The 24,511-nt window shown below is 47.0% G+C and overlaps 1 protein-coding gene across 1 annotated transcript in view; it reads left to right on the top strand.

Moving 5' to 3' along the window:
• The first annotated feature begins 281 nt into the window (after positions 1-281).
• KIF3C (kinesin family member 3C) overlaps positions 282-24,511 on the top strand; it is a 38,708-nt gene continuing 14,478 nt past the window's right edge. Inside the window, exons 1-3 of the mRNA XM_017652215.3 lie at positions 282-620; positions 881-2,626; positions 24,078-24,179. Coding sequence (XP_017507704.1) covers positions 1,100-2,626; positions 24,078-24,179 — 1,629 coding nt within the window. The 5' untranslated portion in view covers positions 282-620; positions 881-1,099. The remainder of the gene's footprint in view (positions 621-880; positions 2,627-24,077; positions 24,180-24,511) is intronic.

The following is a 24,511-nucleotide window of genomic DNA, read 5'->3' on the forward strand; positions in this document are numbered from 1 at the left end:
TGGTGTGACGTACGTGTCTGCAGACAGAAACGCAGGAGCAATGGAGAGTAGGAGGATGGGGGCTGTGGAGGGAACAAGTGTGGGTGGTGGATACCCCTTTTCCCCCATGTGGGCGACAACCTCAGCAGTCACTCCTGAGGTTGCATGTGAGAGAAGAAGGTCCCCCCACCCCCAACTGGAGGCGCATCAGCAACCTGCCAGAACCCGGCTAACAAAGGCAGGACTACAACTCCCAGCATGCTCGGGCCCAGAGGGGTGACGCGAGCGGGGGGCTGTGCGGCACCCGCCCGGCGGGCGCGGAACCCGGGTCGGCTCCGGAGTCTGTCATTCCAGAGCGGTGTGCGGGGGTGCGCGCCAGCGATGCATCCCTGTCCCCAGCGCCCGGGCCTCGCGGGGCTGGTGTCTCCTGCCCCGGGGCCCCGCCCCCTGCCCCACCCGAGCCGGACGGCTTAGCTGGGGCCGCAGCGCGGCAGCATCGCTCTCCCCGCTGCTGCTCCGCCCCATCCCCTTCTGTTTTTCTCTCATTCTCCGGCGGCGGAGGCGGGGAAGGCGGAGGCAGAGGCGGCGGCAGCGGCGCTGGCTGCAATGAATGATCCCCCAGCTTGGGGGGAGGACTCCAGGTGAGCCTCTGCCCTTGGGAGGGCCGGGACCCCCGGCCGCCCAGCTCCAGCCCCCTCCCGCCATGGATCCCTAGAAGAGGAGGAGACCGCTCTGCCGTCCACCCCCATCCCGTTTTCCTCTTTCTTTATCTCATTGTTGCCATAGCTGTTTACGGCACCGCTCCCTGGGCCCCAGTATGGGGCGGGCTCCCCGCACTGCCGTTCGGCAGGCGCGGCTGCCGCGGCTGCCCGGGAATTCTGTCTAATTTCTCCCTTCCCAGCCTGTGCAGCGAGGACCCGAGAGCAGGGGAGGCCCGGACTGCAGCAGCGGCGGGACCACCTCCCAGCATCCCCACCTTAGGAGGCTACTTGCGGATTGAAGAGCGGCGCCTGGGGGCTGGGCTGGCCCCGCGGATCCGCACCTTGGGAGGACAGCAGGACCGCTCAGGCTGCGGAGGGGGTCCGGGCCGGGGGTGGGGCCGGAAGGACAGAGCTGCAAGATGGCCAGTAAAACCAAGGCCAGCGAGGCCCTCAAGGTGGTGGCCAGGTGCCGCCCCCTCAGCAGGAAGGAGGAAGCTGCAGGTCACGAGCAGATCCTGACCATGGACGTGAAACTGGGCCAGGTGACTCTGCGAAACCCCCGCGCTGCCCCTGGGGAGCTGCCCAAGACCTTCACCTTTGATGCCGTGTATGATGCCAGCTCCAAGCAGGCAGATGTGTATGATGAAACCGTGAGGCCTCTGGTAGACTCGGTGCTTCAGGGTTTCAATGGCACGGTGTTTGCCTATGGCCAGACAGGCACTGGCAAGACCTACACCATGCAGGGCACCTGGGTGGAGCCCGAGCTCCGTGGGGTCATCCCCAATACCTTTGAGCATATCTTCACTCACATCTCACGCTCCCAGAATCAGCAGTACCTGGTCCGGGCCTCCTACCTGGAGATCTACCAGGAGGAGATTCGAGACCTGCTCTCCAAGGAGCCTGGCAAGAGGCTAGAGTTGAAGGAGAACCCCGAGACAGGTGTCTACATCAAGGACCTCTCCTCCTTCGTCACCAAGAATGTCAAGGAGATTGAGCATGTCATGAATCTGGGGAACCAGACCCGGGCAGTGGGCAGCACACACATGAATGAGGTCAGCTCCCGCTCCCATGCCATCTTCGTCATCACGGTGGAGTGCAGTGAGCGTGGCTCGGACGGCCAGGACCACATCCGTGTGGGCAAGCTCAACCTGGTGGACCTGGCCGGGAGCGAGAGGCAAAACAAGTCAGGCCCCACCACTGCTGGGGGCACAGTTACACAGCCCACAGGCAGTGGAGGTGGCGGAGGTGGTGGAGAGAGGCCTAAGGAAGCCTCCAAAATTAACCTCTCGCTGTCTGCCCTGGGCAACGTGATAGCTGCTTTGGCGGGTAACAAGAGCACCCATATCCCCTACCGGGACTCCAAGCTGACTCGGCTGCTCCAGGACTCTCTGGGGGGGAACGCTAAGACCATCATGGTGGCCACCCTGGGGCCAGCTTCTCACAGCTACGATGAGAGCCTCTCTACCCTGCGCTTTGCCAACCGGGCCAAGAACATCAAGAACAAGCCCCGGGTGAATGAAGACCCTAAGGACACACTGCTGCGGGAATTCCAGGAGGAGATTGCCCGCCTGAAGGCCCAGCTGGAGAAGAAGGGGATGCTGGGCAAGCGGCTCCGCAGGAAGAGTAGCCGCAGGAAGAAGGCTGTGTCAGCTCCAGCCGGGTACCCAGAGGCGCCAGTGATGGAGGCCTGGGTGGCAGAAGAGGAGGATGATAATAACAATAACCTCCACCCACCCCCGCCCATCCTGGAGTCAGCCTTGGACAAGAACATGGAGAATTACCTGCAGGAGCAGAAGGAGCGGCTGGAGGAGGAGAAGGCAGCCATCCAGGATGACCGCAGCCTAGTGAGCGAGGAGAAGCAAAAGTTGCTGGAGGAGAAGGAGAAGATGCTGGAAGACCTGCAGCGGGAGCAGCAGGCCACGGAGCTGCTCGCAGCCAAGTACAAGGTAAGGGTCCCCGGCAGGAGCAGGAGCACGCCAGGGTTCCCAGAGGGGTCTGAGCTGGTAGGCTTTTCTTTGAAGGTCTCTGGCCTTCCCACAGTAGCACACACTGCTGTCCTGCTGAATGTTCCCCTGAAGCACCCTGGGAAGTCCTGTGATTCTGGGTTGCCAGGCAGAGTCTACTGGGAGTGCCCAGGAGGATACACATGCACGCATGCACACACACACACACGAAGCAAAACAGGCAGGTTGTCTCTCAAGCCAGTGAGTTTGGCCTGGTCTGACCAGCTGCTTGTCAGTCTTTGCCGGTGGCCCTAGTGTGGGGCAGGCTCATGGAGTGGCCAGGCAGGCCCCGAGCCTCCCGTGGGTGTAAGTTCTCACTCTTCACAGCCCCTTCCCCGTGACCTCCTCCTCCGCAGCACCAACAAATCTCACACCATTTGAATAGCACTTCGCAGTTTACATGATCTCATTTGATCCTTATAGTAGCCACCAGGGTACTGGTTCTCAAGTGCCCCCCCAACAGGGGAGGTATGAAGGCTCAGAGAAGTGATGTGACCAAGGCTCCAGCCTTCAGAATGGCAAAGCTGAGCTGAAACCTGCAGACCTCGTGCTTTTTCAGTTCTTGGATGACAAGGCAGGACCATAAGTGTATCTGCTCCCTGTGAAAGCCATTTGGTGCAGAGCAATTGCTTGGAAGAGACTTGGGGGATCAGGCAGAGGGTGGGAAAGAGACCAGGCTTGCACTGGAGACATGGAGTCTAGGCCAGGCTATTGTACAGCTCAGTGAGTGACCTTATATAAGTTACTTCCTCTTTCCCTCAAGCCTCAGTTTCCCTTTTTTGTAAAATAGAGTGTTGGCCCAGATGATCTCTGAAGGTTTTCCAGTCTGAGAAGCAAACCAGCTGGTCCCCTCACTTGGACCCCATCCCAGTAAGGTGTGATACCCTGTTGGCCTGGGAGCTCTCAGGGCCCTTCCCGAGCTGTTGTTCCCTTCCCCTCAGGAGTAAGCGGCCCTAGGTGGGGCTAAGCTACAGAGGCCCTCTCCTGGCCAGCCACAGACCTGTTCAATTTCAACGCTGCAGATGCCGCAACTCAATACTCCAGGCATTTCCAGGTCCCAGGAGCCCTCAACACTGGGAGTTGGAGGAAGGATGCAGGGAACCATGAGCTGATCACGTGCTGGGGAGAGCAAAGCATTCCATGTCTTATTCCCTCCCAGGAGTTTGGGATGGGAAGCAGGGAAGCCCAGCCTGAAGAGAGACAGTGGCAGTGGCTGGAAGAGGGACATATGACTGCCTGCCATTGTGTGTGTTATGGGAATGTGCCTCTGTACCAGGGGCTCTGGGCTTGCATATTTAATATGAACTCACCTTGAGCTCAGCAAGAGTTATGCTGAGCTGCTTTCTCAAAGAAAGAATCAGGGTCTTGGCACATTTTGGGCCATCCTGGAAGAAGCAGAATGTTAAACACAAGACAGTTAGACTCAGCTCTCCCTAGGAAGAAGGGAATCCAGGCAGTTTGGTGCTTTCTACTCAGAAATCTTACGTGGACAATCTGTCCTTAGTTTCATTACCAAGAGCCCCTCACATACCCGTGAGTCCCTTTCCCCACATCTCTTTAAATCTGGGAAGCAATGGAGACTAGGAGAGTGTAGAAGCCCACTTCAACCCTGAGGAAATGGGTTGAGGGGATGGAGCAAAGGATCCAATGGGATCCTTCCAACTGGGAACAATGGTATATCTCCCATCATTGGCAACTGACTGGTTCCCTCAGTAAGATTCTTGGATCTAAAGCAATGTGGGGCATAGATAATAGAACTGTCAAGAGATCAGGGCAGCCAGCTCCAGGATTTTTGTGCTGTAGGCATAGCCCACAGAACAACTCATCTTATAGCTGCCAGGGTCCTTGGAAAACTGAGGCCCAGACTTGCCCAGGGCCACACAGGTGAGTTCAGGAAAGCCTGGACACTATACTTGGTCCAGCCTCTTTCCATTAAGTCATGGTCCTGATATGTTACCTATGCTACTTGATAGAGTAATTTGCTTTTATATAACACTTGGGTATTTTAATTGCATGTAATCCTCCCAGCAACCCCAAGAGATGGGTATTACTATTTTCATTTGACAGTTATGAAAACCAAGGCGGGGGGAGGTTGAGTGGGAAGTTGAGCGAATGTCTCGTCCCCATCTGATAAGCTGTGGAGCCAGGACCGGAACCCAGGTCTTCTGATGCCTCCAGACCTGTGCACTTCCCAAGTCATCCTGCATCCCTCCACGTTCGCTCACGGTGTGACTCAGGGCAGAGGCCTTTGCCTCTTATTGGCCTCACTCAGGTTTCCATTTGCCTAATGAGGGGAAGTCTGACATAGCTCCCTGGGGCCTGACTGAAACGGTCATTCTGTGCCAGACTTCCCCATACAAGCCGGGGAGGGGGGGGGCTGGGAAGTTCCAGGAGGGGAATGAGTCCATATCCTGTGACTTCTTGTCACACCCAGCCCAGGACAGACAGCAGCACAGTGACCAAGCCCAGACTGGAGCCTCGATGGGGGACCCCAACCTCGCTAACCCCTAAGGCACTGCCATGATCAGTGTTGGATGTTTCCATGGAGGAAACAGTTGGAGAGCTCTTGAGGGATCCACAGGGAAAAGGAGGGGAGGAGCATGTTAGAGATAATCCCAGGCCTGCCTATTTCACAGGGTTGTGCTGAAGATTAAATGAGATCATTAGTGCGTGGGCATTTGGAATAGGTTGAAAGCACCAAATAAATGGAGGGCATTAGCAGCCACCAGGTGGCTTCTGTCTGCCCAGCGGGGGGTCCGGTGATAGCCAGTATTGACATCTTTATTGTTAGCTTAACTCCTCCCCCTGCTATCCCACTGCCTTGCCATAACCCTGCAGCCCTGGGAGCAGAGCCAGGCAAGAAACATCCAGGAGACCTCAGAAGGCAGGAGCTTGGATCCCTGCAGGAAATTCACTGAGCTTTTTCTCCCTTCTATAACACACTCCAGTTCCCACTTTCTCAGTTAAGGCATCAACTCCCCTTCTACCTCCCCCCATTGTCTTCTTCCAGTTCACACCCCCCTCTGGGGGCAGCTAAGTGGTAGCTGATGGGACCCACTGCCCTCATTCACTCTCTGACTCATCTTCCAGTCAATCTCCATCTTGCCTGCTTTCCCTGCCTGCCATCTCCAGGTTCCCCATTCCCTTTGTTCTCCCCTCACTGTGTAATAAACACCACGCCTGTCTCCTTGGAGTCTCCTTTCAGATTTACTGGGCCCCAGGGCATGTTAGGGTGTGCAAATGTGTGAGGGTTTGCCCTGTCCCTAATCAGTAGCGATTCATGCTTATGTAATATCTTAAGGGGATTGGATAGCATACTAGGCCTATGAGGTAGGGGAGCAGGTAAAGTCACAGACAGACCCACATCTGAGGTTATGACTCTGCACAGTGAAAATGCAAATGTTATGCAAAAGGCATATATGGCAATGAGGACTGGTGAATGCATGTAGGTGGGTTGGGAGAAGGCCTACTTTAATCAAGTTGAATTGTGCAAGAAATTTTTGTAGATGATTGCTTTAATTTTGAACTTAATGTTTTAAGGGATTAGACTAGATGATTCTAAAACTTTGATTCTAGATACTTAGATGGAAAGAGGAGAGTTTGGGGAAGTGGGGTCTGAAGACTCGAGTGAAAGAGAGAGTGGAAGAGGTAGAAACAATAGCACTGCTCCTTGATCCCTAAGTAAGTGGGTCTGGAGGGCAAAGGGCAGGGGTGGTCTAGGCTAGAGCCCAGTTCTGTCTTCAGTAGGTGTAGAAAAGAGACCCTGCAGAGCAGCCCCAAAACCAGAAGGATGAGGTCACTGCAGAGAGTACAAACGGCATTGAATTTTTACTGTCCACCTTGTGGGTGCCTCTTTTTCCCCCTGCTCTCAGCATTGTGATTAACCGTAAATGGGTATGCAAGAGGGAATTTCAAACCTCAGAAAAAACAGCAATAGCAATGAGAATAAATTAACACTTACTTTGTGCCAAGTGCTACACTATATATCATACAAAAATTATCTAATTTAATCCTCATGTACACCTTCCAAGAAAGGTGTTGTAACTATTCCCATTTTACAGACAAGAAAATTGAGGCCCATTGAGGTTAAATAACTTGCCCAAGGCCTCCTGGTTTGTATATGGAATATCTAATTGAGCCCAGTATGGTTTGACACACAACCTGATCCTCTCTTATGTTTAAAGAATTAGAAATACCAGGTCAGGATCTGCTTGCTAGGAAGGTGGTGAAAAATGACAGGAGCCGGTTGAAGATGTGGTGAATTTGAAGTGACAAAATCCAATGGGAAGCTAGAGATGGATTTTACAAGCAAGCACGAGACTGGAAAAGGAGACTGGGGGCCCATCTTTAGAACAGGGCTTATATAGGACTCATGGTCCTCTGTTCTGTGACCCCCAAATCTAGGTCATCTGTTCTAGTCTCTCTGCTGACCTTATTTTATAGAGGAATCAGAGTCAGGCAGGCCTGGGTGTAATGAGTTCCTAGGTCTGAGATCTCAGTTTCCTCATCTATAAAATAGAATGATAATATATCTACGTCATAGTGCTATTGAGAGGATTAAATGGGATAATTAATGCACTTTGCAGAGTTCCTGTTGTTAGGGTCCAGGCTTCCGAGGCTTCCCCAGAGAACAAACTACACAGGCATAGAGATGTAAATTCAAGCAAAGTCTTTATTCAGCCAGCTAGCTGAGGTCCAAGTCAGCCCGATGCAGCGGGTCTCAACAAGGACCCCGAGCACTCAGAGCCAAGGGTTTATATAGCATTTTCAAAGCACTTAACTCATAGTAATTTTCCACAACTATACATTATTCTAGCAAGACATACATCCTGGGGTTAAGCAAGGGCAGGATAAGACTACTCCTCAATGGTTAGGGAGGTTCTACACGATAAGCTTGGTATGTAAGATTAACTGAGCAAGGGTCACAGCTGCCCACCACCCGGTGCTCATGATTAACTTGTTTTTCAAGGCCTTACCCAGTTCTAGTTTTTCTTTCTAAGTCACATACTCAGAAAATGGCTTCTAGGCCTTTAAGATGGCTATGCTTATGCTAACTTATTTCTATTCTTACATTCCCCTCTTCTTCTTGTATCTATTTCAATCATGAAATTAGGGGTCATCTGTTTTGTTAACACTCTGATAGTTCTGTCTCAACACTATGATTTGCATGGTGCTAATGCGTTCTTTGATAAAGGTAACACATGGAGTGACTCCGGTTTGGCGGGCCTACTACTTGTTAGAATAAGCTGGGGTGGTGCTGATTACTTCTGTCCTGTTGCAGAGGGAGGTGTAAGTTTTAGGAACTCTCTCAATGCAGGTTCTTTGCCTACTTACAGAGGATAAAGTGAGTCTTGGTCTTTGTCTCATTCTCTCTTCTACAGATAGGGACTCTAGCTGCTGCTAGGGAAAAGGGGCGATGACCACTCTGGCTGCTTCGTGCTGAGAAGGGGGCGCAGTAAAGGGTGCAGCTAGGTCTCTATCACTGGTCAGTTGAGAGGGCCTCAGAAGGCTGGCGCTTCTATTCTGGGTTTCATTTCTATTACTATTTGCAGTTTTGTGGCTTCTAGGCAAGATAAAACAAATTGTGTTATTAGGTTATGTAGCAACATCTGGAGTTGGATTTTCTATTCTGGAAGGAGGCTGCCGTTATTGAAACAATACTTTTCTCTAAAATCACCCTCATTTTTATTAGAAGTAACCAGGTTAAGAAAATAATTAACAGCTGGCTTGATCATTTGCACAAGTGCAGCAAGAAGAGCAATTGATTACACAGGTTCTTTTAAATATGCTTTGCTGGAACTTTTTGTAAGGAATTTCAGATTGAACTTTTAAAGGCCTCTTGAGGCCAGACAGCCAAGCTAGACTTGCCATCAGGCTTTGCCTGCAGTACCTGTAGATTTGGATGAATTCTTCTCTTCTCGAGGTCTCTGCACCTGCCAGGAAGTGACCTTCTTTACTCACCTGGTAAGGCTGCTGGGAACTCTGTAAGCAAGGTACCAGGCCAGTTCTTCCAAGGGGCTTTGTTGGCTTTATAAAGTCAATCTTAGTTCCTTAAAGTTGTTTACATCTGAGTCCATGCACATGTCTCTCAGGTATGACATTCCAGTCAAAGCTCTGGCAGTATAACTAGTGTTCTTAAGTAGTCTTCTCACAAGGAAAGCAGATTCTTATTGAACTCGTGCAAATAAACATACTGCCATGGAATACAAAAACAGTCACTGAAAGTTTTTAAACTCTGGAGGGATTAGGTAGAGAGAAGGATGTTTCAATTCTGCTTATAAAGATAGTCATTTACTAAACTGTTGTCAGTTTAAGAGAACAAGGTTAAAACACTTTATCAGCAACATTTGAAACAAAAAGACACAAAATCATTTTCTTTAGTTTATGTAATCTTATGTAACTAATACTTGTTCTGCTGAAATCCAGTTCTTTACCAGTTTAGGGATAATACTATAAATGACAAAAGACTTAAAAATGACAATGGTTAAAGATCTGATGAGAGCTTACTGTAAGACAGTTGACATAAGGAAATTCTGATATTTCTGTAATACAAAACATTCAGTAACAAAGTTTAGCATTATTCTCTTTGACAGTGCTTTCCTGGTAAATATATATATATATATATATCAGATAAATAAGCCAAATTAGTCAAATACTTTCTCTAATGAGAAAAAATTCTTCTGACATGTTCCAGGGGCCCTCTGGAAAATATCAGAGTTAACTAGAGGTAAAAGCAATTTTTTTTGAACTTAGCATAAGTGTCCAAGACCAGATACAAAAAAACAGAGAAAGTGCTTAAGTCTACAGGTCTTCCCTGAAAGCTTCAAGAATGTTTTACTCTTTAATAGTAGATATAAGCTGCTATGCAAATTCTATTAAAAGCTCTAAGATCATTTGCATTAAAAAAATATGGAGAGTCTCCTGAAGGACCACCACCAGTAAGATGGCAAACTTACGGCTTCTCTTCGGGGTCCTTGGTTCCTGCCGGCGCCACTTGAAGCCCAATCACCTCTCGCTCCCCTCCCAATCCCAGCACTTAGCTAACAGCCACCAGCTCCGTAGAAGTGACACCTCAATCAATTCATGCCCCTTCCTATATAACCCAGCACCTTTCTCTAATAAAGCGGAACTCTCCGGTTAATTGCTGCTATGTGTCGCTCCTTTCCTTTCATCCCCCATGTTTTTTTTTTAAAACATACAGCATATAAATTAAACAAGAAGACCTGGTGGTTGTCAAAAAAATCTATTACAGCCTTTCTCAAAAGTGGTCACATGTTTGTCCATTTAAACTTTTACAGTGAAACTTGTTTTTCTGGGAGAAACATAATCTTGTCTAGATTCTAGTTTAATTTTTAAGAATAAATTTTGGTTTGTTAACTAAGTGCATTTAATCAGCTGAAAAAAGCTTTGTTACTATTCTGCTTAGGATAAATTAAAACAAATAATCAGTAACAACTTTAATCATTTGTTGGTTAGAGATTTTTCCACTTATAAAAATATATGGAATAAATAATTCAATTTCTCAGGCCATGCAATCGTTTTCAATAACAAAATATTTCAAAGGCAAATAAAGGTTATACAGTTGTTAACAAACTTTAGCTTTTAGTCTTTTTAATATTACGATTTCATTTTTTTTTTTTTTTTTAATATTCTGGCAACTCACTGAGACTTTAAGCATGAGAAACTGCTTTGATCTTTCAACATTAAGAGCAGACTAACAGTTAAAGAAAACTGTTTAACTAGAAACGAGATTCTAATTTTGCTGTGCACTTGATATCAAGACTCACTTGCTTTAATTTCACTAGGCACGACTATATCTGTAAGAATATAATAATTTATTCTTCATTTGCCTCATGGTCCCAAGCACATAAGCCGGTGAGAATTATGCCTGGGATTGCCTGCGGCTTGACTGGGTTTATCTCACCTTATCTCTAAACATCCTGACTCTCCCCCCAAAGCAACAGGCTGAGCGGGTCCTCCACAACAAAAGGCACCACGCTGTTTTCTCTCTTTAAATAAATAGCTGTACTTTAGAACAAAGTTACTTTCTTTTATCACAAAACACATTCTTTAGCATGCAGAAGACTTTTCATTCTTTATACTTTTTCTTATTAAAACATACATTTTTTTTTAGCATAGAGAAATGTTTTATTACTCTAAGTAGTTTTAATTAAAACTTAAAACCATTAGAAACTTTAATTTCTAGTGAACACCGAGAAGCAGGCCATTGTAAACTGTTAAACTAACATTCTTTAGATTGACAAATTTATGAACACATTTTATAATTTCTGCAACTATGAGCTTCACAGCACAATCTCCCAGCAAACACAGAGCACATCTTCTCAACTTAACAAAACTCTAAGGCTTTAAGTTACTACAAAGATTCTCAGGCTGCAGGTAGGCATACACACTGCAACACACAATTAAAAAGGTGTTCACTTGCCACACTTATCTAGCTCACCTACCTGCAACAACTACGCTAGCCTACTCACAAGACCCCCACTGAACACTAGACAAAGCCAAGCTTCTAAGCATTTTATTCTTAAAAGATTTAGCAGATAACATGACTTAAATGACCTCAGGTAAATTTAGGCAGCTGATAACCACAAGGACATGCCCGCCTCAGGCAAACTCAAATTAGCATTAATGCTTAACACCTTTTATCAGGTTTTCTGGAAGTTTTAGAATACTCAATTTTCACAAGCGCTTGTCTTTAAATCAATTTCATTAATACCATCCGGAGGTAGAAAGATATATTCATTTACACACTTAGGGGGTCGTCTGAGTCTGTCCCATGGTGAGAAAGAAGAAGGAAAAAGAATATGAGGGAGACAAAGGCGAAGGATGAAGATGCCACTTCAAACAAAATGACTGTTGTATGTGCTTGTGAACGAGTGCCTGTCGTTGCACAGTTTTCCTTCCACGGGGGACGTGAATTTATCTGGGATCCGCGGCTGTGACCCCCTTATCCTGTCACGGGAGTCTTCTGGCGGCGGGCGCCCTAATGGCTCTTAATTGCCTGACCCGTGCCCGCAGGGAATGATGTAGTGGCAGAAAGGAGGAACGGAGAGAGCAGGAGAACCTTAGAACAAGGAAACTTAAAATGAGAAGCGCAAAAAAATACAAACTGAAACCAAAACACAGTAAAACAGTCAATGATAACACCAAGCACACACACCACATCTGATCGCACTCATTCGGACCGGTCCTTCTCTCACTCTGGTGCGCACCACACTCACCACTTTCAGGGTCCTTAAAAACTCTCGTAATTCTCCTGAAGGGCGTCCACTCGGACTGCCGCAGGGTGACGAGCTCGATCTTTTCCTCCTCGGGCGCCAGTTTTCTGCCGATCGGATTTGCCTTCCTAAGGCCGAGTCACTCGGACCCTAGGGCCAGGATTGGTTACCTGGGCTTTTACCCAGGGTCGCTAACCTGGGGGCCGGGACTACTAGCCCGGACTTCCTCACTCGGGACCACTAACCCGAGACCATACACGGGATGGCGACTCCCGCTTTATAATGGATTTATGCAGACACGAAGGGGCGACCCTCGAATTACACTGCCCAGTCCGGACAATTAGACCTTGCCTCCAGCTGTCCTTTGTTCTCAGGGAAGCCGCTCGTATCCCGGACGAGCCCCCAAATGTTAGGGTCCAGGCTTCCGAGGCTTCCCCAGAGAACAAACTATACAGGCATAGAGATGTAAATTCAAGCAAAGTCTTTATTCAGCCAGCTAGCTGAGGTCCAAGTCAGCCCGATGCAGCGGGTCTCAACAAGGACCCCGAGCACTCAGAGCCAAGGGTTTATATAGCATTTTCAAAGCACTTAACTCATAGTAATTTTCCACAACTATACATTATTCTAGCAAGACATACATCCTGGGGTTAAGCAAGGGCAGGATAAGACTACTCCTCAATGGTTAGGGAGGTTCTACACGATAAGCTTGGTATGTAAGATTAACTGAGCAAGGGTCACAGCTGCCCACCACCCGGTGCTCATGATTAACTTGTTTTTCAAGGCCTTACCCAGTTCTAGTTTTTCTTTCTAAGTCACATACTCAGAAAATGGCTTCTAGGCCTTTAAGATGGCTATGCTTATGCTAACTTATTTCTATTCTTACACTGTCATATGTGTTCAGTGAATAACATCTGTTTATTGCTGTTATCTCCAACTGCCTAATAGATGTTTTCACATGGCTACCCTCCTGATATATCAAACACATCACTTTTTAGTCTGACTTTCAAGGCCTACCAGAGTCTGGCTGCAGTGTATCTCCTCAATCTTACCTGCCTAAAGAAGCTACTCGATAGGAAAACCTTACAGCCAGCTGGTTTACTCCTATCTTTTGAACCTAATAGGTACTCACTGCCCTTCTGCTGATTGCACTGCTTTTGTAATCTAGATTGTCCTGATAACCAGGAAGTGAAAATTATGGCAGCATGTTAAGCTCAAGAACTTCTTAACAGTTAGTGTTGGGCTGCTTCAAGACAGCGGCTCTGATCCCTGGAGGTGTTCAAGGAGGAACTGAGTGTAAGAGTTCTAAAGGAATTCATGTATCAGAAGAGCCATTGAACTAGATGATCTTTAAAGATCCCTTCTATTATAAGCCCTTAATTGTTAAAAACAGTTATTTTTTAGAGCAAAATAGAAAATGTTCATCTTTCCAAAATTAAGATCAGAGAGTTTAAATTTTAATGTATGAATTCAACCAATAATAGAAGATATTTTTCAGCTCTCTATCATGGTCAACTAGAGAAAGGCAAAGAGAAGAAAAGAGTGAAGAAAATGGGGAAAGATAGGAAATAAATGGAAGGGGACAGGAAGAGGGAAAGACAAGTGGAGTCAGAATGGCAGGGAGAGAGAAGAGAGAGTAGGTAAAGGGGGGAACAGCAGGATTTTTGGGACAAGAACCCCCGTTGGGAGAGAGAGTGCTATAGAGGAGGGAGTTAGTCTCCACTGTCAGTATCATTCCACTGTCTTGATCATGATGTTAGTCTCTGAATAGGGCTGCACCCAGTTTCCAGAGACTCTAATAATCTAGGGAGTACCTATTTTCCCAAAGCTGGTCTGGTTTCCTTCCTCATGTTTCCAAGGACACTAGCCCCATGCCAGACCCTCTGAGGTTTATAGGGGTAATCGGGACTGTATGCACCCCATCCCACCCCAAACTGGGTCTGACATCTAGGTCAGAGTCCATGACCTCTTGGCGTTGATGGGAGCAGTGACATACTCCTTCCCATCCCCGGGTGTGTCAGTTAACAGCATTGTCGTGAGCTGGGGGCATTTTGTAACATAAAGATCTGAGCAGCAGGAAGAATATAAGTATAATACCTTTCTGTCAGAGGTTCTAGGTGTAGAGTTCTGTTGAGACTCAGCAGGCCTTTTGGCACAGTGTGTATTGGCTGGAGGAGTATATTATCATATTGCCCTTAGTCATTTCCAGCCCCCAGACACCACAAGATTGGATGAAGTGGCTGTGATAATGTTCTATTGTGCTCTGAGGACTAGGAAGAAGGGCCTGGAATTCAGCTGGAGAAGGGCATCCTTCTGCCTGTGTCCTGCCAGCCTGCCAGCCTGGGGCACATCTAGAGCTATCTGGGCCTGAGAGCTGCTGATGCAGGCAGCCTGAGGAGATAAGAAAATGGCCCCTCATGCCACAAATCCAGCCCTTGCCTTAGGGGCCATGCCAGGCAGACCCTGTGCTCCAAGTTCACAGGATACCTGCATTTGTGGTTTGGTGTTATCTAGAATTTTTACTTTCCTTAGAAATTCCTGGGCATTAATTCCTGGTCAGACTAAAGAATACTAGAAAGTTCTGGTTGTCTGCCTTTCCTCCCAGATGTACTTAATAGATCAGTACTGGGCTCTGGGTTGAACTGTGTCTATAGCACTACGAAATGGACCTGCAGGCTTTCTCCTTTCTTGAGGTGAGCCAGCAGAATGATAACAGCAGTAATAATAATGGGAGCTACCATTTCTTTAGTGCATGGTTAACACTAAACACTGCTGTATTCTTTATGCACTTGTTTGATCCAGTCCTCGCAAGAGCACATGAAGTAGTACTACTTTAATCTCCATGTGACAAATGAGGATACTGAGGCATGTTAAGAAAGGAACAGCCCAAGGTCACACACCCAGAATACCTACCTATGTCTTGCTGTTTCCAGACCCCATGACCTTCACCTCCACACTGTAATACCAGTTCAGAGAGGAAGGATTCGTGCCAGACCACAGCTAATAGGCCCCAGTGGGAATTTTTGTCTGCTGAGATGCTTAATCACCTCTGTCCTTCCGTGTGATGCGAACCCCCAGACTCTGACCTCAGTCTAGCACCATTCATTCACACAGCCAGCAAATCTTCCTGAGTACCAAGGCTGAGAATATAAATCAGTAAATACAGTTAATTTAATACTTAAATTATTTGAATTTCTGGAAGGAATCACAAAGAACTATTAGTGGTTATCTTTAGGGATTCTAATGGGGAGGTTTTTTTTTTTAACTTTATACTTTTTCTTATAGAAAGCATATATTACTTTGTTAAGCTAAAACAAATCTAAAATTTTTAAGGGAGAAAAAATATAAAACAAATGTGTTAACATCTGGTTGGAAGATTGGCTTACAGGTAATGAATAGCTGGGGGAAATTTCCAGGGTTATGATCCAGCATATCAGTGATACCCAGTTATTGGTAATCCTGTGACCTTGACAAGTCACTTCTGCTCCCAGGACCATAAGAAATGATGAATAGATAATTCCTCACTTTCTGCACCATTTGCTGTTTCACCTTGAAAACAGTGGGCCAGGAGTCCAGAGTTAGAGGTCAACTTGAATGAGAAACAGTGGGGGCTGGAGAGAAGTGATGGAGCACTGCCTGAGAGCTGGGGGCTGTAGGACCACCCACCCAAGCCCTCTGGCCCTGTAGAATGCTGAGACTGCATCTTATGCATCCTTAGGTCTCATACAGTTCCGACACTGTAGCATTTTATTGCCTGGCTGAATTTGCATCCTGGTGCTGGAGAGAAAGGCTCAAAGCTGAGGTGCTCATGGTTTCCTCACTGAAGCAGATAGGCAGGTTTTTTTTTTTTTCCTTCCTGCTTGTCTTCAAGGTGGACAGAAGTACTTCTGGGCATCTATACCCTGTCAAGTACAAGGCTAGGAGTACAGTCCAGCTTACCTCACTCCCTAACCACTATGTTAGAATGTTTCCTGATCCCTAGTTGTTCTTTTTACTTATTGTTCAAACAACATTAAGGTCACTAAAGTCAATAACGAATAGGAGTAAAATCCCAGTATCATCATCTTTTTGCCATAAATGTTTTCAATTTGCTGTGTTCCTTTTTTTTAATTGAAGTATAGTTGACATACAATATGATATTAGTTTCAGGTGTACAACACAGTGATTCAACAGTTACATATATTACAAAATGCTCACCACCATAAGTGTAGTTACCATGTCATCATACGAAGTTATTACAATATTATCGACTACATTTCTTATGCTGTACTTTTCATGACTTATTTTATTTTATGTGATAATGACTTATTTATTTATTTTAAAACTGGCAGTTTGTTCCTCTTTTATGTTCTTTCTTCTTGATGAGACAAGTAATAGCATTTGAAAGACCAATTGTTTTGTTGTGTTTTGAGCCATCCAAGGAGACTCCAGGCAGGACACTCAGACTCAGTCTCCTGATTTATGTCCCCCAGGGCAGAGAACTACTGAAAATAGCACTGTTCATCCCTTTCTCATTGTCTCTCTCATTTCCTCTTCCCTCACTGTTGGCTTCTCCAGCTCTACAACCAGGGGACCACACAGGTAGAAATAGGTCTGTGATGCTGGGAGGGGGGCCATATTTCTTAAGAGGTAGAAGCAAGGACTATGACCCTAGTTGTTCATTTTACTCTTTATGATGAATGATGGGTAATGTTAATCAGGCACTGATTTGACTCTGCTTTATCTTTACTAAGTACTTTCACATTTATTATCCAACTCACCATTCCTACCCAAAGCCTGAAAGATTAGCGGGTACTCCACTTTACAGATAAGAAAACTGAAGTCCAGCGGCTGATACTGTAGATTTCGTAGCAAACAGGGTGACAGAACAGGTACTGTACCAGGATCCAGGCTCTCCAGCATGCCCGGCACTTCTTATATTATCCCACTGTGGAACTTGTGAGGTGGCCCTACCCGTGAGCATTCTGGGTTTCAGCCTGTCCTGGGGACTCTGGTGACACAGACCACCTGTTCCCATGCACACAGGAGGAGCTCTAGCCCCCTCACCTCAGAGACCAGTATAAGAGTCTCCTACTAGAAGAGAAAAAAATGTTGCCCTGAGCTTTCCTAATGGCTCCAGAGTTGGCAAAGAGGCAAATAGCCAACACTGCCTCTCTCCAAGGTGCCTTCCTGCCTGAGCCTGGGAGGAAGCTGTGGAACAGAGGAAAGGACACTGAACTTGGAATTGGTTGGCTGATATATCACTTCTACCACACATACTGCTCCACTTCCCCTGTCTAAGCTTTAGTTTTCTTTATGTCAAATGGGGATAATACTTATTATTTCAGGAGGTTCTCATGATGATTAAATGGGATGATTAATGTAAAAAAGACCCAGCCCAGTCTCAGGCACATGGCAGAATCCTGAGACTCCTGTCTCCTGCAGAATGTCATAGATTAGCTGCCAGTGGCAGGGCACAGCCCATTTGGCTTCTGTGTAAAATCATACTTGATGGTATCTTCTCAGACAAATGGCAGACTAGGCCTGGCTGTCTCCATTCTCGCTTTCCAGTGAATAGTGGAGCCTCCTTTCTCCTCTGGATTTGTACTCCACTTGCTCCTGGAATATGAAAAAATGAGCCTCTGAATATCCGAGGCTTGATTCCCATGGGGATGTCGGCTGTTACCTGGCACAGCAGCTGACCTGCCACTAATACCTGGAATCAAGATGCTAATCAAATTGGGAAAGTACATAGTCAATATAGGAGCAGATACGCATAAAGATTCCTTGGTTATGATACTCCAGGCTTAGAATATTCTATCTCTGGTTTCCTCACCTATAGTGTGAGTCCCTGAGGTCACCTTGGTTTTGGTTAACCTGTGATTTGTATCCCTCTCTTTAGAGTCAGACCATGGCCTTGGAGCTGCCAGCCCTGTCTCCTCTACCCCCACAGCCTCTGCTGGCCTTTTAGTTATACTGGACTTATTTAGAACTAGTGGGACCAAACCGAAGACCCCTCCCACCTGTACTCTTTTGCCCTGAGAGATCACAAATGCAGCATTAACTCAGGCAACTGATAGCTCTAGGGAACTTTTCCTGGGGACTAGGAACCTCACATTCCCAGCCCCTCTGCTTAATATACCCCAGCCTGAAATGGGCCTCCTTAAGGTATTCTTGTCCCTCCCTTCCCTCATAGGAGATATTTAAGGACAGAGATCTCTGAGGAAAAGGAGAAGATGGCCATTGGTATTCTCAGAGAAATAGGGAAGGTAAAAAGCAAAAGCAGGAAAAAAAACAAAACGGAACTGTTTCTAAGCAAAGAATTGAAGTTGTGCATGCCATACGTCAGAGCGTGGGGTGAAGCAGTGTGGGCTGGGACTGGAGAGATAAAAGGGGCTGAGACTTGGCACCTGGATTGAGGCCCACCCACAGACTTCGTGCCTAGGCCAGCCCCCTCTGCTAGCAGAAGGCTCTGTAGGCAGGCTTGGCTGATAGCATGGGTTGGCAAGTGGGCAAGACTTGGTGAGAAACTGGTAAGGCAACCTCAGTTGTCATTCAGACCGTAGTCCGGGCTGGGGCCTAGTGGGGCAGGCAGAGAAGCACAGGGCAGTGGATAAATGGGATGGGGGGATAATGGGCAGTCAGACACCATCCAGGAATTCCCTTCACTCCTGAATAGAATGCTCTGCCAGAAGGAGAGATCCTGAAGCAGAGCTCTAGGTCCAAGGAGGAGGTCTAACACAAAGGCAAATCAGCAAGAACCCGCACAGAAACCAGTCCTGGGGATCATTTTGTGGGAGTGCAGATGGGAGGAGGGTTGGGTCTTGGGGGACCTGGTAGTCTTTGCTGATGCATCAGATTCCAGGCCTGACCGGCAACTCAAATCCTCCCTGGCAATGCCCAAATGGGCTTCTTAAATAAGGAAAGCAAGGGACTAGGTGTGGGTTGCTAGGGAAGGTGGAGGCTGACTAAACAAAGAAACGAACATCTTGCTTAAAAATCACCAAAAAAAAATTTTTTTAAAGGATACTCTGTGAAAGGGGACCTCCACAAGACCACCTCAGAGACAGAGAGAATATAAAATAAATGGGAAGGTTCAATTTTATATGTATTATTATAGCAAAATTTTAGTACTATGATAACACTTGCTGCCTTTGACACTATAATAAAAGTGGCTCCATTATTTGTTGCTGGCAGTAGTTTAAGTAGTATAAATGCTTAGAAAAGTAACTTGCCATTTTGTTCTAAGATACATAAAATGTTTATAATCTTTTGTCTACTCCTGTAGTATCCTTCTAGGAAATTATATGCACAAGGGTGTTATTACAAACATGTAAACATCCAAAATACCTTATAATGGGGGCTAATTAAATATATTATCTTTTGTATATTATCCACTTTAAATATCATAGCATTCATTAAACTTATAAGCTTTATGGAAATAACAGGAAATTCTTGGGATATTTGATCAGATAGAATCAGTAGGACATAAGGTAATATTTGTACAATGTCTATAAATTTGTACAATATCTATAGGCATGCATATGTACGAATGGGAAGTTAGGTGAGGAATATGTGACTTTTTTCTCACTTTGTTTTACTTCTCTGGTTATTTTGATGCGAGTGCAACTTTTTTTCTGAAAGGAAAGACAGGAAAAGGTTAAAAGCCACAACCCTTTAATAAACTGTTAAGTATTTAACACAGTACTCCTAAGATAACAAATTCCATAAATGTATCACCTTCTATCAACAGTACAACTTCCCTTTATTTGTCCTAAATTCAAGGTATAAGCTCTTACCTGTGTACTGGGATTAATTGGAAAAGTCTGGATCTTTCCTCTTCTCACCTGTTTTGATTGTATAGTGATCAGGTCTGTCCTCTTAACCTTGCTTTGTCTTTGCAGACTAAGAAGTCCTGTTTTTTTTTAAGTCTCTTATAATCGCCCTTGGATGGTTTTAGCCTCCCTTCCCTGATCGTCTCTCTGCTTCATGTCCCTGGGGATGCAGTGAGGGAATGATACACAGTACTCCAGATTCAGCTGCATCACAGTTTTATATGAGGGTAAAATGATTTTTGTTTTGTCTCCAAAAAGCCTTCCTTCCTGATGGTGTCTGGCCAGATGCTATTGGCTTTTTTAGCTGTGGCAGTATATTAGGCCCCTGTCTTCTGGGAACAATAGAAAATTACACCCCTTCCCGCCTCCCCCCACCCTTTTTTTTTGCTTATAACTAACTGCTCACAGCTATCATTTAATGAGTAGAGCTAGAATTACTTTTCCCCAAAAGTGTAAAACTGTAACTGAAGCTTATCTGCCATTCTTTGTCAGCTCACATGGCCTAGAAATTCTCCTGTGCTTCACCACCTGAGAGGATCTGGGGGCATCTGGGAAGCTGGGTATCTCACTGGTGCACCCTTTCTTGCACAAGCTCTAAGGGAGATCTGTCCTATTGTTGAGCCCTGGAACATATTTCCATTTAGAAGATACCTGCTTATGTCTGTTTCCTTTCCCTAATTCACCTCTCTATTAGGAGAAAGTACTACTTTGACTAACCTCTGATGTTGAACCTCTATGGTTCTGGCCCCTGGCTTCTCCATGTACTGGAGTAACAACTCTGGAGGTCAGTCAGACATGATTTCCTCTTGCTGGAAACATGTTGCTTTTGCTTTAGCAGGTTCTGCTTCCCAAAACACTCAACTCGGTGTCTGCAGTAGAAAGAACTTGAGCTTTGAGCCAGGCTGGCCTGGGTCTGGATTCTCCATTTAAATGTAATGGCAATGATGTAACCTTAACCTCTTTGAGCTTTCTTGGGAAAAATGATGGTGCTAATAGTATGCCCCTTAAAGCATGTCACATAAGTCTCTGGGGAACTTGCTACAATGCAGATTTTGATCCCCTAGGTCTATGTAAGGCCTAAGATTCTGCATTTCTAACAAGTTCCCCAGTAATGCTGATGCTGGGGGCCTCAAAAAGCAGTGATTCTCCAATTTGATTGCACATTGATATTACCTGAGAACCTTTGAAAACCACAAGTGTCTGGACCTCAGCACCAGTTCCCCCATTCCAGTTTTACTGGAAGTGGGGTATAAACTGAACACCAGGCCTTTTAAAAGCTCTCCAGGTGATTCTACTACACATCAAAGTTTGAGACCCATTGCTTAAAGGGTTATTAGGAGGAGTAAATGTGAAATGCCTGGCACATAGCAAGTGCAAAGAAAATAGTGGTTTTCTTCTTCTTGGTTTCTTTCCCTATTATTCCCTCCACTCTAGTTCATCATTTGGGAAAAAGCCAGGGCATCAGCTATTGCCACATACTCTTCTCTAAGGCATCTGGCTTGGGGGTTCTCACACAGCCAGTCAGTCATGAGAGGAAGGGACAGAGAAAGTAATATGATGTGCCCTGGCATAGGGAGTTTTAAAAGGTCCCCAGTGATTCTAATATGCGACCAAGTTTGAGAGCTAGTGTCTTTTTGTGAGGTGACAAAGAGTGAAGGAGACTAGAATCACATAAAATGCTAAGGAATGTGCAAAGACACAGGGCTGGAGTGGACAAGTGTGTCTTAGAACGGGAGGCTAAGGCAGACACCAGGGACCCCAAGATTCCATTACCCAGAAGTCAGGGGTGTCGGAACCCACGGCCCACAGCAGAGGGGGCTTCCTCCATGTACAAGAGAGAGCTGCTGCCGTCTGTCCCTCCTCCCTCTTCACACCCATCCAGCCCTCCTGCCGAGTTTCCCAGATGCACAGCCCCTGTCTCTGCCCTATTGCCCTGCAGCAGTGGTATGGGGGTGCCAATTGAAGGAGAAGCTAGGATGAGTAGCTGGTTCTGTTCTGAATGAGGGACCCCAGGAAAAGGACCTGGAAATCCCCCTCTGAGACTACCTCCAAAATTCCTTCCAGTCATCAACATTTATTTGAGCACTTAACTATGTGCCAAGCACTGTGCTAAGCCCTAGGCCACTGAGACCTGAGTAAGACTTGATTCCTGCCCTGACTGAATTCACGGGATATAAGCAAATAGTGGTATGGCATGGGAAAAGGGCAGGAATGTGTCCTGGTTAATGGGGAGGCCCAGAAGTGGAATTGTGCAGATTTGAAGGAAGCAGAGAAAACATCCCAAGATGCTTAAGTTGTGTCTTGCAGGATAAGTAGCAGTGTTCCATTCCAGGTGGACATAGATGGGAAGAGAAGCCCAGTGTTGAGAAAAGGCCCAGTACATTCAGGGAGCCGAAATGCTTTCTGTGGAGAGGCCAGTCCATGGGGCCTGTCACTGCACCGGATTTTGGGTTTTATCCTGCAAGGCATGGAGGTCCACTAAGTAGTTTGGAGCAGAGGACAGCCACGCCCAAACTTGTATTTCTGGTGGATGCCCCTGGTGTCAGGTGGTGATGGATGGAGGGGGAAACTGAGGCAGTGGGGAACTCATGGTAGCGATCCAGGTGCGCTGTGGTGATCCCAATGAAGTCAGCAGGTGCCAGGAGGAGGAAAATGAGAGAATGATGTGAGCCATAACGAGAAGACAGACTTGAGGGGATTTAATGACTGGCCAGATGTAGGGGTGTGTGAGATGTAGGCAGGGCCTAGGGTGAGGCAGGTAAGGTGCCAGGGGCATAAAAGGTAAGGAGTGGCTCACTCCAAGGCAGTGCAAGTGCCGCCCTCGGGTGAGAAGGAAAAGTCTAGGATGAGTTGGGGTCTGATGTGGTGGGCTGGATGGGGAGACATTAACCTGGAGCAGGGCCTGGGGTGGGAATAAGCACAGCAGGCCGTGGTGGTGCGGCCGTGGGAACAGGCAGCTGCCTGGGGCCCCTTCTTCTGCAGCAGCTCTCTCCACGGCCTCCGAGGCCATGCGGGGCTGCTCTGCATGGCCCAGCTTTACACAGTGTCCAATGGCACCCTCACACAGCCCAGCCTCTGACCTGCCAAAAGCAGCCTTTAACCCCTGTCCTGCTCTGTCCCCAGTGATGAGACTGTCACAGAGCCCCCTGTTCCCCCATTCTGGTAGCACCCCCTGCTTCGAGAGCCCTCGGGAGGGTCAGCTGGCTCCACTGGGAAAAATTCCTGAGGCGAGACAGCTGATTTCTTCTGGTGGCTGAAGGTGATTTCAACCTTCCAGAGGCCTGGGATGAAATCAGAGGACAGCTGGGATGCCTGGGGGCAGCACCCTATGATAAGCAATAGTGAAAATGTGTTTTTTATAGTCACAATTTACATAGTTTACACAAATCCACTATCATTTAAGCTTCAGATTCAACAAGCCACTATGGAATGTGCCAAGCACCGGACCAGGGGCTTTTACACAGCACATGGCTCACTGGGGATGGTGGGCTAAAATCTCTCTTCTTTCTTAACTAGCTGCATGACCTTAGGCTAGCTACTCCAGATTTCTTCATTTGTTAGAAATGAACAAAGTACCTCTCTTTGGGGAGAGTACTTACTTAGAGAGTGTAATAGTACCTCTCTCTTAGGATGAGGATGGAGCTAATGTCTGTTAAGGGCTTAGTTCAGCCCTAGCAAACAGTGCTCAGCAAATGGTTGCTGGCCCTCCTGGAACAGAGGTGGTTCCAATGTCACAGATGTGAGAACTGAAGGGGGTACTTGGCCTAGGCCTTGCAGTTAGTGGTAGAATGTCTTTCTGGCTTTTCTCCAAAGCTCATGCTGCTTCTGGGCTGCCCCTCCATGCTCCAGAGGCTTCTTCCTTCTGCTTTTCTTCTGCTTTTCACATCGGCTGAAGTGTATACCCTTTTCTGCTGCCTCTGTTGAGAGCCCTCTTCTTGAGTCAGGGACCAGTTAGCCAAAGGGCTGGGATGCCCAGTGACTGTATCCTCTGTCCCCCTCCTCCACTTTTGAACACCAGCTGGGTGCTGATTGCCCGGATTAGATTGTCACCTATACCCACTTCACAGGTATGTTGAACCAACCTTCTGTCTGTATCCAAAACAGACCAATCAGGGATTCCTTGAGGGATCCCCTCTCTTTGCCTCATCTAATGGTCCTGCTGACTTTTGGGGCCCTGTTCTAGGCACAGGAGGCTGGAGGGGGGAACTTCACTGTTGATAAGAGCCACGAGGTTCCACCCAGAACATATCTTACATCCACTCACAAGAGCAGGAAAGCCAGGCCTCTCAATCTGGGAGTGCTATGGCCCTTTGAAGAGCCTGTCTCTTAATCTGTCTGTGTCCCTAGGCCATGGAGAGCAAGCTGCTCATTGGGGGCAGGAATATCATGGATCACACCAACGAGCAGCAGAAGATGCTGGAACTGAAGAGGCAGGAGATTGCAGAGCAGGTAGGGCTGGGGGTTTTGGAGGCTTCAGGTCCCCTGGGGGTTCCTGGTCTTGAGGTCATGTCTAGGAGTCATTGGGCAGTAAGCCATTCTGGACTCAGGATCCCTAGAATTACAGCTGGGAACCTAAGACATACCACCTGGATCCCATGCATCTACCAGCCTGCTGCCTCTGGCTGCTTCCGGCCAGCTGGTGGGTGAGAGGAAGTGGTGGCTCTCTGTGATGTCAGCCTCCACAGGGCACCTGGTACTAATTCTTGGACCTTCCACAGGGTGTGAATTCTTTGCCAACCCTATGACTATGTCCTAAATCATGAAGAACCACAATTTGTTGG

This window comes from Manis javanica, chromosome 1, assembly GCF_040802235.1.
Source record: "Manis javanica isolate MJ-LG chromosome 1, MJ_LKY, whole genome shotgun sequence".
NCBI lineage: Eukaryota > Metazoa > Chordata > Mammalia > Pholidota > Manidae > Manis > Manis javanica.